The sequence below is a fragment of the Vanacampus margaritifer genome, chromosome 1 (genome assembly GCF_051991255.1).
Source record: "Vanacampus margaritifer isolate UIUO_Vmar chromosome 1, RoL_Vmar_1.0, whole genome shotgun sequence".
NCBI lineage: Eukaryota > Metazoa > Chordata > Actinopteri > Syngnathiformes > Syngnathidae > Vanacampus > Vanacampus margaritifer.
The window spans coordinates 36,610,317-36,625,673 of NC_135432.1; the positions used below are offsets into that span (position 1 = coordinate 36,610,317).

Consider the following 15,357-nt stretch of genomic DNA (forward strand, 5'->3'; position numbering starts at 1 on the left):
TTTGGTAGGCATGATACTCATTATAATGTCTGTTTGGCTAGGTCTTTTTTTAAACAGAAATTTTATGCTCACATCAACTCCATGCAACGGCAAATATTTTGAATGGCTATTTATTTATTTATTTTTATAGTTTTTGGTATGTTGATTTATCAAAGCCTTGGATGTGCACAACCTGGACATGATTTTAGACTCTAAAATGACCTTTATTCCACACATTAAGAATGTCATTCAAATGGGTGCTTACCACTTTCTTCTCAAAATAGGGGGGCGCGGTGCAATGCCGGGGGGTGGTGCTTGTTGTAATATGATACTTTGAATAGTTTTTCTCATTTTGACACATTAGGAAAACACACCAGGTATTACATACATATTTTGTTTTTAGACAGTTTTCCCCATAACATCATGCACTGCCAGGATGGAGTTTGACACACTGAACAAAAGGGGGCTCTAGTCTATTTTGTTAAAAAAAAAAACACACAAAAACGTTAGGATTTTAACAGCCAAAAATATTGATTTTATCGGTATTGAGAAATAGTAAAACTGCATATTTTGAAAATGGAAAGAAAGCCCCCACAAGACATATCCTATCAAACCCTTTGCAGCTTGCATGTGAGAATTCAGTGGCGGCATCGTTGTGTGAAGACATGTACTGACACTGTATATTGTTCACACTGGACAGCACCCTCAGCTCTTTGCCTAATAGACATCCTTCAGACTCAGATTGTCTGGTATGCTATCTGAGTCCATTGTGTGTCAAGAGAGTGATGAATGCTGAAGACAAGACAATCTTGAAGAGAAGGGGTGGGGGGTGCGCGTTTCTGCACAATTTCCCTTGAGAGGAGTTAGCAAGGCTGAGGATCCTGCCAAACAATAAAGGAGACATTTTAACCTTGTTGAATTTAAACTTAAAAGACAAACATTCAAAAGAATCATCAGACTTGAGTTTTTCCCTGCGGCTACAACTAGTTTTTTCTTCTTCCAAGCAAGGTCACGATGAGGGATCTGAAAGAAAACAAACTCATGGAAAACTAGCATAATTGTACAGCTAATTCATAGATTTTAAACACCATTGGCACTGCCAATTAATATGATGTATTCTTTACCTATATCACATTATTAGTAGGTTTAAAACACAACAAAAAGACATAAATACCACCAACTTTTCAGATAGAGGACATGGCACATTTTGGTGCAGATCCAGATAAATATGTGGATAGAGATACCCCAACCCACCTCCACTGCTAGTATTCAGGTGAAAACGCATCCACGCAGCGTAATAATAAACGTGTGTTCAGCATTTCTCTTCAGGAGGAATTTCACACTTTTTCTGCAGTTTGCAGCCAATTGAATAAAACAGTTCAGTATTAATTGGTTGGTTGTTGACAATGCCATGACAGATTTGCTGGGTTTTTCCCCAGTCATCACCAATTCACTTCTGTAGGATTTAAGGCCCACTGTCCACCTCTCAACAGTGACCTTCTTCACGGCTCCCAGCAAGAAAGAGAGGATGTACGGTAAAATCTCTTTTTACACTTTAGTACATAAGAGTATAGTACATAAGAATAGTGCATGATGTTGTACGTTGCTTGAAATCGGTTATCTATAGAAGAGAAACACTGGGTAAAACCCTTTGGCTTACAGCACTACTGTGCTGCCCCTCAGTGGAGAACGGGAGAATTGCAGCAGAAAAGCGCAACATCTACAAGGGAATGAAAAGAAGATAAATTAAGTTGTTTATTTTGTGTGACAAATGACGGTATTGCTCTGAAAGAAAAAATAACATATCTGACTTTAGCCCCATTGTGGATTTTAGTTTTTTAAAGCAAATGTACTGTTTCCCATAGCTACGTACATTGTTGGCATACATACAACCATTAAAAACAGGCTTAAAAAAAAGACCCCAAAATTGTACACAAAATACCAGAACATTTATTAACCTAAGTCTGTGTTTGAATCAACGTTTATTTATATATATACCGTATGCAATGAGAAACACAGGACACTATTTAACGTGTAAAATTGAACGGTCAAGTTGAAAGCTGTCAGTTTGGATGGCTTGGGCAGGTCAAGAGAGTTAGGCCAAGCTCAATTAGTGCAGTTTGACCCCCAAATTCACATAAATGGCTTTGGAGGCTTTAATAGCATTTTCTGCAGTGTCAGGTATCCCAAGGGCAAGTGTTTCGTCCATCCCAAACCACTTTATTAGTGTCAAATCAATACTGTCGCCAGATAGTAAAATAGTTGAAGTACCATAGCCGAACTAGAGGTACATGACAAAATTAGATATAAAAGTACATGAACTGCTTCTGTCATAAGCAAACAGCAACACAAGTCCAAATAGAGATGCTCATGTAACAAATACATCAGTTAAAAATAAAGTCACAGTTTGTAACATTGGTTGACAGCATTTAAATAAGTCTTCCTCCATGTGCAGCATATAAAACATAAAAAACATACATACAAAGAATGAACTTATATGCAAGTGGTCAAACATGTTGTGCAGTTTGTTCTTTGATTGGTTTCCAGTGCTGTTGGGAGTGAGATGCTTATAGTTACATTCACCTGCTCGGTGATGCACCTACATGCACTCTGCGTCGCAGAGATGTCAGCTACACAAGGCACCTAAGAGGAAGCAGCTACAAAGATCCCAAGCAGCGACAAGGCTTTGGTTCTGAGACAACAAGTAGAGAGTAACATCTCTTCTACTTCTTCTATTCACGTACTGGAGCGGCAGCGACACGTGAAGATGAGGATCGGACAAAGTGAAGCTGGTGGTCATGTGGGCTGGACCACATCGGCATCATCATTGCCACACAGACAACGACTGGAGGATAGTGCGAAGGTGAAAGGGAAAGAAAGAAGACAGGAGAGGAGGCAGTTGAAATGGACATGTGGCAATTGGATATTTGATACACATACGGATATTTGATACACATTTATAATATCGAAGGCAACGAGACAGCTAGCAAAGAGTCGCTCAACTACCACTGCTAGCAGAAGATTCCTTAGAAAAAGGGCCACAACTAAAGGGTGATGGGTAAAGTGCTGGCAGCATACATGCTTTTCTAATGTCTAGTGTACACAAGCAAAACACAAACATACTGTAATGTCTATAATGCTAGGCGCTAGCTAGATGAGATAAAACTACAAGTGTAAACACGCAGGCCTCAGGCTCCAGAGGTGGCAAATCCAGATTCAGAAAGTAAAAACCCTGTCACCATTTGGCTTTAGCCCCAGCTAAAGCTTTAGCACCCATGGTGCTCATTTACCTGCTAGGGAGCTAGGTAGCTAGCTAGCATGAATGACTGAAGCCAAACTGTGGAAGGGTTTTTACTTTCTGGACCTGGACTTGCCACCTTCAGAGATGGCAAATCAAATCCATTTGGCTTTAGCCCCAGGTGCTAGCTAACTAGCTCCCATGGTGATCGATTTTCTGCTAGGAAGCTAGCTAGCTAGTATCAATGGCTAAAGCTGTGGCAGGGTTTTTACTTTCTGGACCTGGATTTGCCACCTCTGGTCCCTCAGCCCTCTTGAGACACTCTTCTTACACTGTTGCAGTGTATCCTATGAAGTGTTTCGGGACAATGTGTTTGCACGCAGGCAGGACCAGTTAGTCCTATAAAGACACAGAGCACACGGACAGTGAGAAAGAAGGAAGTAGGAGATGCTTGCTCAGTTCATAGGGGCTAGAGGAGATCTCGTGGTCATCATCATCACAATTTCGGTCTGCATAGATGACAGTGGTTGATTAACCTATTATAATACAAAATACATCCCAACAATCCAATTGCACTTCAGAACTAAAGGGCCATGATCCCAGCGATAACGTCGAGCTGCGAAGTTGTGACACTGAGCCCTTATCGGAATGTAGTCCTCTTCGTAGTCATCCCACAATACTTTGTGTCGTGCTTGGGAACAGTCATGAAGGTCACTTTCAACACATACCTGCTATTTGCAACATGTTCTGGCATCCCAGTGTAGTGACATCATTAAATTATCATAGTTCAATTTAGGAGATTCTGGTCCATCTGTAGATAATTCAATTTGTTCTGCTCGCAAAACTGTTGTTTTATGGCAATTATAAAATTAGACCAAGGTCTCCGGCCCTGCCCCACTGAAGGCGTGGCCCTGCTTTGAGGTACGGTTGACATCAGTGAATCTCAGCAGGGGCGCGAAGGTGCAATAGTCTGGTGGCCTTTGCCAGCGCGTCAACATGGCTTTTTTGGTAAAAGGTTCAGACCTTGTAGGTTTAGGTGTGTTCCTGTGGTTGCTGGAACCTCGACGGTGGCTGCCGGCCTTGGGAGTAGCATGGATAGATGACAGGGGGGTGAACTCCGAAAGCTGACCCTTGTATAGTTTATCAGCATCCTGTGTGAGTATCAAAAAGAGAGAGGGGGGCATAAAATTATGGAAGGCTGTGTAGGAGTTACACTAACATCCCAGTTGAATTCTGATTTTCAGAAGAGATTCCTTTATCTTTTGAAACATGCTTACAGTTAAATGCCTGAATGAGCAGCACTTGATGTTTTTCTCTGATTGTTCAATGGGGATGTTGTGTTTACTTTTATATAGGGATGTAACGATAATGGCAATATCGCGATATAAAATTGCCACGATATTGTCGTTGTCATGTTTCGATTTGAAAAGCGGACAGGTTGTTTTCCATTTGTGCAGTTCCAGCACTCTCTTATGGTAAGTTTATTAGTGCAGTTTAATTTTAATTAGGCATGTTTTGGTCACTTACAGTTTAAGATTCACTCTAATCACCAGATGAGGGGGGGGCACATAACATGTTTGATTTACTCCACAAATTGACTTGATTCACAATGTGTGCATGTACTGGCAAGGACATGCCTCCATATTAAGTGTTGTTAGTCATTGTATATTGAAGTTAATGTTACCTGTACTATTTGAACTATTTTGACCTCAGCTAATTAGCATGGTATCGATGATACATTTACATGCATCGTGATAATGTCTTCTTGTGACGTTTGGATACCGTTACATCCCTACTTTTATAGGTTCTTTATGAACAACCAAACCATGCAATTAGAAATATGAATGTTCAGCGCCATGGATTTGTTTGGTAGAAAGAATGCACTCAGTCACCAGAGGGCCCCAGAGATCCACACATTAAACCACCCAAGCAGCCCACACACATGCACAACCACCTGAGGCAAGTTCAAACTTCATTGTTGTCGAATGCCCCCTTTTATTAGAACAACACACTCACACGCACGCACGCGCGCATAGGTAAGCTTTACCATGCTGAAGCCCTCTAGGCTTGTGTGACAGCTAGCCCACCTAGCAAGGAGTCAGAACTCAGGCAGGCTTCGGCCTCGTCATAAGCTCTATTATCTGTCACATGCTGCATACACGGACACACACAAACATTTTTTTCTCTTCGTAGGTGAATCCAGACATGACTTGAGTTTCATGCAAATGAACACATTAAAAGGAATGCAGCCGGAAAGAGGAAGTGTAGGCGGGGCTGAAATGAAAGGCAGCGGACGGGTCACCTCAGGGTAGGGTTAAAAACTGATTCTGCTGGAGGTCTGAGACAGCATAAAGATGGTGGAAGGCTGAGAGGCAAGGCACCGACGTTTCATCTGACAGAGGAGCAGAATTGCAGGAGGGGGACGGAGGAACCAGGAAGTCAGAGGATGGTGAGGAAAAGAAGGGAAGGGCAGAAAGTTAAAGCTCACAACATCAGTCAGAGCTATAAAAAGATGTACAGTATTGAAAGTGATAGTTATTAAAACTGAAGGGAAGAGTGAGAGAAAAATTTTAGGATCAATCATGTTGATTATCAGAGGTCTACAAGTAAAGGGAGATGAGAAAGTTTAGATCACAGATCATAATATGGATAAAGCAGCTCACTGCCACAGTCAGACAACATTTCTAACTGGCTGATGAATGCACTTCAGGCTGAAAGGATTGAGACAATATTCAGAAAACAGTTGAAAATCAACACTTTCAGATCCAGATCTCCATCACGCCTCTGTGCAAACACAACTTCTATTACACTAGTCTGAAATGAAGTTAAAAAATAAAAGAAGAAAAAAAAGTATGTAAACGCACACAGAGAGGCTCACTGACTTACATTCACAAGAGCAGAAACATATCCGAGTCCTGCGTACATCTGCTGACCCACAGTCACCAGTTAAGACACCACACTGTCACAATCTTACCAACTTTTAAATGACACGAATAATGCTGGACGCAAATCTGGTAATTTGGGCGAACGTGAAGCGCTTACCTGTATTTGTTCAGTTGTAGTGGGCCACAGTGTCCTCCAAATGACCTTCTTAAGCACATCTGGCAGAAGACTGGCTGTAACCAGCAGTACTATGCTAAGCCAGGCAGGGCCACTGGACAACATCTGCATGAATACATAGTACATCCTTTGGTAGTTGAGGAAGGGCCTGCGGGACACGACGACACAAGTCGCGACAGCGAGTTTATCAGAGAAAACAGCTCATCATTACAGATGTACAAACTAAGCTTACCAGATGATTCCTCCCCACAGCAGAGAGAACACCACAAAGAAGATAAGCGAGCCCCATATGACAAAGTGGTTGATCCAGGTCCAGTAATGTGTATCTAAGGCCAACTGGAAGCAGACACAACAGTCATCTCAATGTATGTGAACGTGCGTGTGTGCACGTTTGTGCATTTGTGTACCTTGAATGTAACTGTGAAGACCAGCACCGTAAAAACCAGCGTGCCAAAGGTCCAGTTTCCAAACATCTGCAGGAAAAAAAAACAGTTTTTCTTGTTTCTCCAAGTCATAAATCATTTTAATTGTACAAAACAAACATTGTAGAGTAACATACAAACATTCTATATGTGAGAAATGTGTGCACAAAATCAAGACGAGTCAATCAATCAAACAGATGGTGAACAGCAACATGAAGCAAAGGGAGGGACAACAGGTGTTGTAAAAATTATATAAAGTATGCAGTTGTCACATTAATGCAGTTTTGGGTAATTAAATAAGCTACAGAACCATGGCCTGGACTCTGCTTTTTTAGTTTATATAATTCGTTTTTATTGAGCATTTACATCACACAAGCATGAAAATTTACAATGTTTTCTTTACACATATACCCAAATATGCGGGAATACATTTAACATAATGCCTTCTTTTATTTTATAAAGCTAATTCTGCAGTAACAACTTCTTCCCCCCAAACCCCCACCCTGAAAACTTTAGGAGGCACACAGTTATAAACTAAAGAAACTGGAAATAAACTGAAACTGAAAACATAATAAAATTATTTTAATGTGCACTTGAAAGTAAGAAAAATATGAAATACCCTAATATTAATGTGTACAAACTCATAGAGTATAAAAGACGACGCAACAAAATTGGCTGCTATGTTTATCAAGTAGGAAATTGGTTTTAAGGTTATTCAAGTATGTCAGTATTGGGTTCCAAACGGAAAATTATCTATCCCTGGACCCCTTGAGTGAGTAGGACTCTGCTTTTTTTGCTTATGACTGTTGGGTTCTGCACAAAGTAAGAAAACATACTTTTTGCCAGGTGAATAAATTTAAATTCTCCCACCAAGGTCATAATAGCTAATGGCCTTTAATGGATAGAACACAACATAAACAACAAATTCCCAAAGTGCCAAGTAACCTTTCAAACACTTCACTTTCCTGTACATTATCAACAACAACAACAACAAATCCTCACACAGTACTTACAGAGTAGCTTCTCCACATCTTTTGTTAAAAAATGGACGTAGACAAACAATATCTTCACATTGACACAGCCAAATGCCTAATCACATTGCTTTGTGTTCCTCTATCACACACATACACTGTCAGAAAAAAAAAATATTGCACCTTTGTACCTCTAGGGTACATCTATTGTACCCTTTAAGCAGGGTACATATTAGGATATTTACAATTTGTACCATTTGCAGGCAAAGGGTTACTGTCTAGGCCAGGAATGGGCAACATGATAAAAATGATCCCCCTTCCACACCTCATCAGTTCATCAATTTTAACCTGTAATTACATAATTCATATAAATTAGGACTGTGCACAAATCGGCGGTGAGATGCGAACTGGTTAAAAATTAACACCTTTGTCTTTGTTACTTCGCCACAGCAGCATACGAAGGTCGTTTATACTTTGGACATCGTATAGTATAGATAAAGCGCTAAGTTAAAGTTCACTATTCAGTTTGATCAAATTGGATTTTTCACTTGCTGGACTATCAAGCATTCTTTGGGAAAATAACAAGTATCTGATTCGAGTTAATTCGGTACTCGCTTATTAACATGAATACGAATAGCAAACGTAGATTTTGGGTGCCAGTTTGTAGCACTTTCACCTCTTCATCTCCATTAGAAAAGTAAACCAAGCTAATGACGACCCTGCCAACATACAGAAGATGGTGAAGGGTCCATCATGTATTTACCAAGAAGTTCGCAATCGCATGTTTTGGTGTAGCACTAGATCATGAGCACTTTATCTTGGCATTACTGTAACTCATTTAAATGTTTTGCTCGCACAGTTTCATGTTAACAATGTGAAACTTAACACATTCATTCCTAGCCATTTTCACTGAAGCAACCTCCTTCGCTCCCAACTGTTACTGTTACTGGATTTTGACCGATTTTGCAAGGTCCACAGAATATTGTGTTCTATTGCTATAAAAACATGGAATCTACCTAAAGAACGATTAGAGTCTCTTCTTTTATCAGTAAATTTTTTTTTGTATCTGTCTACATTTTGCAGCAATTGGCATTAGATTTAGCATTAGAATATGGCTAAGTTTCATCATTATTAATCCCGTTGAACACACTCGTCAAAAAGAGCTTGTTGCAACATGGCCCTGGCTCTTATACTATGCTGCCACCTGCTGGCCGTTATTTATAATAACTACCCACAAACACCTTTTTTTCCACAAGATATTTGATTAAAATAGTGCAATATGTTTCCCATCAATGATTTAGATTACTACTCTTATTTCTTTAAATTGCATTTCATACAATACTGGGTTCTTTTGAAAGGCATTCTCATAGGCCTAGTATTTGTTTGTAACCTTACAACCGTTTGGATCATTTGTGTTCCTTTTCTAACTATAAAATGTACTACAGTGTATGTACCTTAGGGGTTCAACTGTGAACCCTACAGGTTACATCACAAAAAATTGTAACTTGGAAAACAAAAATGTACTATTACAGTACTACTTTTTTTCTGAGAGTGCACACACATTGGGCAAGAGAGGTTTGGAATAGGAGTAAACATGGGCATGAGCAAATATAATACTAGCCAACAGCTGGTGTGTCTACAGCAAGCATCAAGAGAGGGACATGAGATGAGAGGTGAGTTGTTCTGTGTGAGGCAATGTGACGGGTCAAACTGGGGATCTGGAGTGGTGACAGTCAGACGTGGACAGGCTTACCATCTGTGTGTTGGTTGTCATTAGCTGGTAGGAGGAAAAGAGAAGCATAAAGAAAAGGCAACACAAAGGTAAGAATAGAGAAAAACGAAGGCCAGAAAAAGAAAATCATAACAACTGAACAAGTTTGGCAGCTGGAGAAAAAAGAAACTGATGCAAAGAAAAATAATCCAGAAGCTGACAAAGTTTTAGGACAGTAACAACAGCCAAGAATGAAAGGCGGCAGACTGATGGTGGTGACATTTGAGCAGACAGTTTTAATGTTCTCTGATATCTAACACCCATCTGGCACGACAATAGATCTGCACCTGATCATTGCGCCCGACGAAAGCAAAATTAAACTAGTTAGACAACTGACTCAAATTGTTTGTGCATAACTTCGTACTACTTGCTATTATTTCCTCACCTGAGCCTATTTTTGTTCTGCTTGTTTCTTTTGGTTAATTGTTATGGTTACCTCAACAGTGACTTGTAAAATTGACTTAGCAAGAGTGTTGTTGAGGACACATTGGCACTACCTGTCCATTGCTGGTAAAGGTGGTGTTGTCAAACAGGAAGTAAGCTCCAAAGAACATCACAATGGCGTCATATGCACCTAAGACAGTCCAGTATATGAAGATGGGCCACCGCAGTAATGAGTTCTTGGCAATGTCTCTGTGGAGGTAAGGATAAACCATGATGTTGAGCAATAACACACCCACTAATCAATATTTCATTAGTCTCTTTTTGAAGGAGCTACAGATCAGGATGTTATGAGATCATCTGAGGGAGTTACTTTTGATTTAGTAAAGACATTGGAGATTTGTTTTCCTACCAATGTTCTGTCCAACTTTGGAACATGTTTCTTTCCCCCCATGTTTAAACAATGAATTTCAAATAAAACAAGTGAAATTGAAGTGGAGACTTTCAGCTGTCCAACAAAAATATGGTAGTCGTCAACTTATGCATAGAATGCTCACATTCAGTGGCCGAAAAGTGACATTTTAGTTCTGTTAATTCATTATGGTGGCATATATAAAACTCTTTTACATCGTCCAATTACTTCCGGAACGACAGACAACTATCTTTTGCTGGTTGAGTGTTTTTGGATGTGTAACTTCAGCAGTGTGTTGGAGTCACTCATAAAATGCCCATGTCAGATGACCCCAGTCTTCAGTCAGTCCTTATGACTAATCTATAGAGAAGGAAGTGAGTCAACTATGGTCAACCTGTACAAAGATGGGTCCTTCTTTAGGATTTCCATGTTGATGTGCTGCTCGATGAGACTATAGACCAGAATGGGCAGCGAAGTGAAGCTGATGTTGTATAGAGTCAAGTAGGCTGTATCATACAGTGGCTAAGGATGAGGAGAGACACAATGATACGTTTGATGTCTTTTTGTGATTTGCTGTGTTTGTGTGAGCGCATCTTAACCTGTTGTGAGAAACCACAGAAGAACTGGTATAAGAACTGCGGAAAGATGAAGCAGACATTCTGTGGGAAGGAAGCATAAACATGGTCGGTCATCTGCACTTTGCTTGAAAACAAAACACAATCCACACTGTATGTGACTGTACCTTGTAAAAGAAGTACTGTACAAGTTCAGAGATGCGTATGTAGTAATAGTGTCCATGGACAAGTAGAATCTTCTTGAGGTGTTTGAATTTTGGGATGGCATAGTCACTGTTCCTCACTGCCTGACGTCCCTCTTTACCCATGATACCTGAGGGACAAAGAAAGATTTTTTGTCCCTTAAACCTTAAATACTTGCAAGTGTTAAGTGTGAAAAAAATGTGTTAACCTATGCCAACATGAGCTTCAAGGATCATGCTGACATCATTGGCACCATCTCCAATGGCAAGTGTGATTGGATGCTCCTTGGAGGTCTTGATCAGCTTCACAATCTAGAAAGATCAAAAATCCAAGTAAGGTGAACCCTGTGTGTGAAAAGCAGCAATCCTTACTCTCCTATTTTAGAACATCATCAGATTCAGAGGCTGAGACAGTGATGGGCACAAGTCTAAGTCAAGACTCACATCACAAGTCCAAGTCGAGTCTTTAAGTTCCAAGTGCAAGTCGAGTCTCAAGTCCCTGACCACAGGTCCAAGTCTGCCCTCTTGGTAGAGCTTAGCAGTTAGCACCCTGATTCACCTATCTGGGTGTGTTTTCAAATAAAGTTAGAGGTCATCGTCTTTGCAATGGTAATTTGAACTCTAGACACTTTGTATTTAAATTGTCTGTTGTCGTGTCGCCGAGTCTTTAAGTTCCAAGTGCAAGTCGAGTCTCAAGTCCCTGACCACAGGTCCAAGTCTGCCCTCTTGGTAGAGCTTAGCAGTTAGCACCCTGATTCACCTATCTGGGTGTGTTTTCAAATAAAGTTAGAGGTCATCGTCTTTGCAATGGTAATTTGAACTCTAGACACTTTGTATTTAAATTGTCTGTTGTCGTGTCGCTGGATAAAATCTTTAAAAGCAAAGACTACGACAAACGGCAGCATTGCAGCAGCCTGTTGCTCCAAGTGTGTCATTCTGGTGATCGTGTGTTGTTGCATTTGTCTACTCTATGTCATTAACATTTGACTTTAGAGTCAATTAGAGACAAATAAATAGAAAGAGAGACTGTAGTGGTGTTTCCATCCACCTACTTTTATTTGAATTTTCAAGAAATGCGGAAATAAAACTTGCGCTAGAAATTCGAAAAAAGGGCCCAAAATTCACAAAAAAAAAGCTTTTACGCTTGGAGGGGGTAGATTTTAAAGCGTATCAAAAAAAAGGAAAATATGAACTTTGGCTATAGAAACAGATTTTGTGAATATACGCTGACAAGACCGGATATTACGTCACACGTACGTTTGTAGTCCCAAAGCAATGGCGGACAATAAAGTAAGGTATGTTTTGGGAGACGACGAAACAGTAATTAGGAATTGATTAAAGAAGCGAATGGCGGCACGGTGGCTGACTAGTTAGCACGTCCGCCTCCCAGTGCAGCGGACGTGAGATCGAGTCCGGACTTCGGCCTTCCGGGGTGGAGTTTGCATGTTCTCCCTGTTTCTGTGTGGGTACTCCAGTTTCCTCCCACATTCCAAAAACATGCACAGCAGGTTGATTGAACAATCTAAATTGTCCCTAGGTGTGATTGTGAGTGTGGATGGTTGTTCATCTCTGTGTGTCATGGATTGGCTGGCAACCAGTTCGGGGTGTACCCGGCCTACTGCCCGAAGCCAGCTGGGATAGGCTCCAGCACCCAAGCTACCCTTGTGAGGAATAAGCGGTTAAGAAAATGGATGGATGGATAAAGACGGGAATATTAATGCTATTTCAGATGGAAAACAGCGAAGAAACGCTATGGTTTATTAAGAATTACAAAAGCAAACTCATACGACGCCATCGCATGGCGCAGTCACTTCCTGTTCTTCTTCAACTTTTAAATTACTGGTGAATCCCATCTCTATGGTGTATACTGCCACCTACAGCGGCGTAGTCCCCTCTCAATATTTGCAAAAGAAGAACAGATGGAAACAGGCATAAGTCGCATGTCCGTTTTGCGCATTTTCAGTGAATTCGCTGAGAGAGAGAGAGAGAGAGAGAGAGAGAGAGAGAGAGAGAGAGAGAGAGAGAGAGAGAGAGAGAGAGAGAGAGAGAGAGAGAGAGAGAAACGGAGAGGCAGACAGACAAACAGACAGACAGACGACATTGGGTTTGGAGTAATGAGAGAAAATGAGAGCAAGCCACACCTTAGAGACTTGTAAAGTCCCAGAAGAGAGTCAAGTCTAGCGTCGTTAGTGGACGAGTCTAAGTCGATTTGCAATTTTCAAAAAATAGTCACTCAAGTCTCTCACGAATCCGAGTTGCAAGTACCCATCTCTGGGCTAAGGTTACTTTTGCACCTGCGCTTTCTGAAGCGGTGCCATTCGACAGCAGAGTACGGCACTGCAGTTGCGGCAAATTTCGAGGAAAATCTCTTTGTAGTTCCCTGAGTTGGATTCCTCCTGGCTTGGCTTCATCACTTTTGAGAGGGTTGCTCCGTCGATGATGAGGCCATAGTCCATGTAGTCACCTAATAAACTGCACAACCACAAGACCTGCAAGATCACACGCTGCACAACAACTACACGACTTTTAGTTGCTGACATGATTCAAAACATGAAAACACACCCAGAAATGTCCCTGCTCATGCCACCGTGCTGCCTGAGGACCGTTCTGCTCAGATCAAACAGGACATCGTGAAGACTCTGTTCTTCTGTGCGCTTGGTGGTCAGCTCCAGGATCTGCGTGTTGCGGTGGAAAAGCTTGCTGGCGTAGCAAGTGGCGGCTGCCGTCTCCATCTTGTCACCGGTCAGCACCCACACCTTCATACCTGCCTTGTGCAGAGACTCAATGGTGTCTGCCGCTTCTTCTTGCAGTCTGTAAGAAAGGGCCAAACAATGTTTTCTCTGCCTCACTATACAACGTACAAACTGACCTGCAATGCTCTCCTAGCTAACAATGTCTTGGCATGAACTACCAATTCCATCGAGTGAGTCGTTAAGGCAGTAGCATGCATGATGCTTTGGCATGGTGGGAGAGAGAACTCCCAGACACGAATACCATCCATTCATCCATTTTATGCTGCCTATCCAGTTTAGGCTTACAAATGAACTGAAGTCACACTACACTGTAGACTGGTGTAATGATTATCGGCCGGTTGTAACTTTCGCGAAGGGATTTCTTCTTCCTCCGTGTTTGCATTGATTAAATCTTGACCTTAGAATCTTGTCAAAGATGGGTTCTGTTGACATTGTTAACATTTTTATTGTTTTATTTTACATTTTACCTGTTTTAGATTTCATTATAGATGTGTTGATGAAGGTGCAATTATGTTGACCTAATATAACCTGGTGAGTAATGCTTTTGACATTCTTGCTATCTTTTCTACTGTTTTCCCGGACATGAGAAAGTTAATATGTTTCTATGTTTATCTAAGAAGTCTAGTTGCTGTTCGTCAGAAATCCGGTTTTCAAAAGATCAAGGACAATCTAGTTTACTGGGAAAATGCAAACTCATTCTGTACCTCACGGGATGACAGAGGCGTTTCCTCATGTTTTGAATAAAGAGGCTGTGTGGGCAAAAGAGCACACACACATATTGGATGACACTGCTTAGGTGATATGCAATTGTGTGACCAGAGATCTCTGTAATAAATCAACCTTGTAAGGACCCTCTTCACCAGAATCTCATCTTGGATTTATTTGAACACGCAAAAGATTAAGGTAGGTAATTCCTTCAAATGGTGACCCCGACGAACAAACAAATGACGATTTACGAGCTGTGGCGTTCACGGACGGATAGAATTCCAGGCGCCACATTAATTACGGTAAGTGGACATTTATCCACGTTTAAGGAATTCTGTCTCTTTGGAAGCGCTGCAGCTGGTATTCGTCTTATAAAATGACTAAATTGAATATGAGATCTGTGTGAACAGGTATTGGTAAAATTTTGAAGTTGTTTTTTTGGACGCAAAGTCCCTGATTTCGGATTTTACTACGGTGTTTGAACTATACACGAACGTGGTGACGACAGCATTGTTTACGGAAATGCCGTCACGTTGGTTCATGCGCAGCTGAGGAACTATTACCAGAGTTTGGTACGTAACGTTACGATGGATTGTGCACAATTAAGATGGATTGTGGCAAACAGGTTGAAGCAGGCGTTTTATTAAATTACAGAAAACACATGGCAGTCTCGTTCTGAAGGAATCTTAGAGATTGTAAGTCCGTGCATTTCTGAGGCAATTGTTAAGTACATGTAGAGTTGGAAACAACATTTCGCTGCGAAGGAGCCGAGAGACTGCTTTGTGATCGTCTTAAAGCAGTATTTATTATTTTCAGAGGTACAGGTTGACGCATAGCTTTTATTACTTATAAACGCTATTGCTAAGAAATCGACAGATCGCGATATTTATTGTTTTTGGATAAATTTG

At 40.9% G+C, this 15,357-nt stretch overlaps 1 protein-coding gene across 10 annotated transcripts in view; it reads right to left on the reverse strand.

Moving 5' to 3' along the window:
• Positions 1 to 242: 242 nt before the first annotated feature.
• Positions 243 to 15,357, reverse strand: part of atp11a (ATPase phospholipid transporting 11A) — a 73,306-nt gene continuing 58,191 nt past the window's right edge. For 2 of the 10 annotated variants that reach the window (XM_077552064.1, XM_077552069.1), the window contains 12 exons: positions 13,554 to 13,802; positions 13,286 to 13,463; positions 11,201 to 11,303; positions 10,977 to 11,122; positions 10,834 to 10,893; positions 10,629 to 10,756; positions 9,939 to 10,074; positions 9,424 to 9,447; positions 6,685 to 6,750; positions 6,510 to 6,613; positions 6,260 to 6,425; positions 1,945 to 4,368 (listed from right to left, as the gene is read on the reverse strand). In XM_077552064.1, coding sequence (XP_077408190.1) covers positions 4,087 to 4,368; positions 6,260 to 6,425; positions 6,510 to 6,613; positions 6,685 to 6,750; positions 9,424 to 9,447; positions 9,939 to 10,074; positions 10,629 to 10,756; positions 10,834 to 10,893; positions 10,977 to 11,122; positions 11,201 to 11,303; positions 13,286 to 13,463; positions 13,554 to 13,802 — 1,642 coding nt within the window. In that variant the 3' untranslated portion in view covers positions 1,945 to 4,086. Of the gene's footprint in view, positions 861 to 1,944; positions 4,369 to 5,264; positions 5,369 to 5,519; positions 5,610 to 6,259; positions 6,426 to 6,509; positions 6,614 to 6,684; positions 6,751 to 9,423; positions 9,448 to 9,938; positions 10,075 to 10,628; positions 10,757 to 10,833; positions 10,894 to 10,976; positions 11,123 to 11,200; positions 11,304 to 13,285; positions 13,464 to 13,553; positions 13,803 to 15,357 lie in introns of those variants that run through there. The other 8 variants (XM_077552101.1, XM_077552084.1, XM_077552109.1 and 5 more) reach the window with 8 other exon arrangements.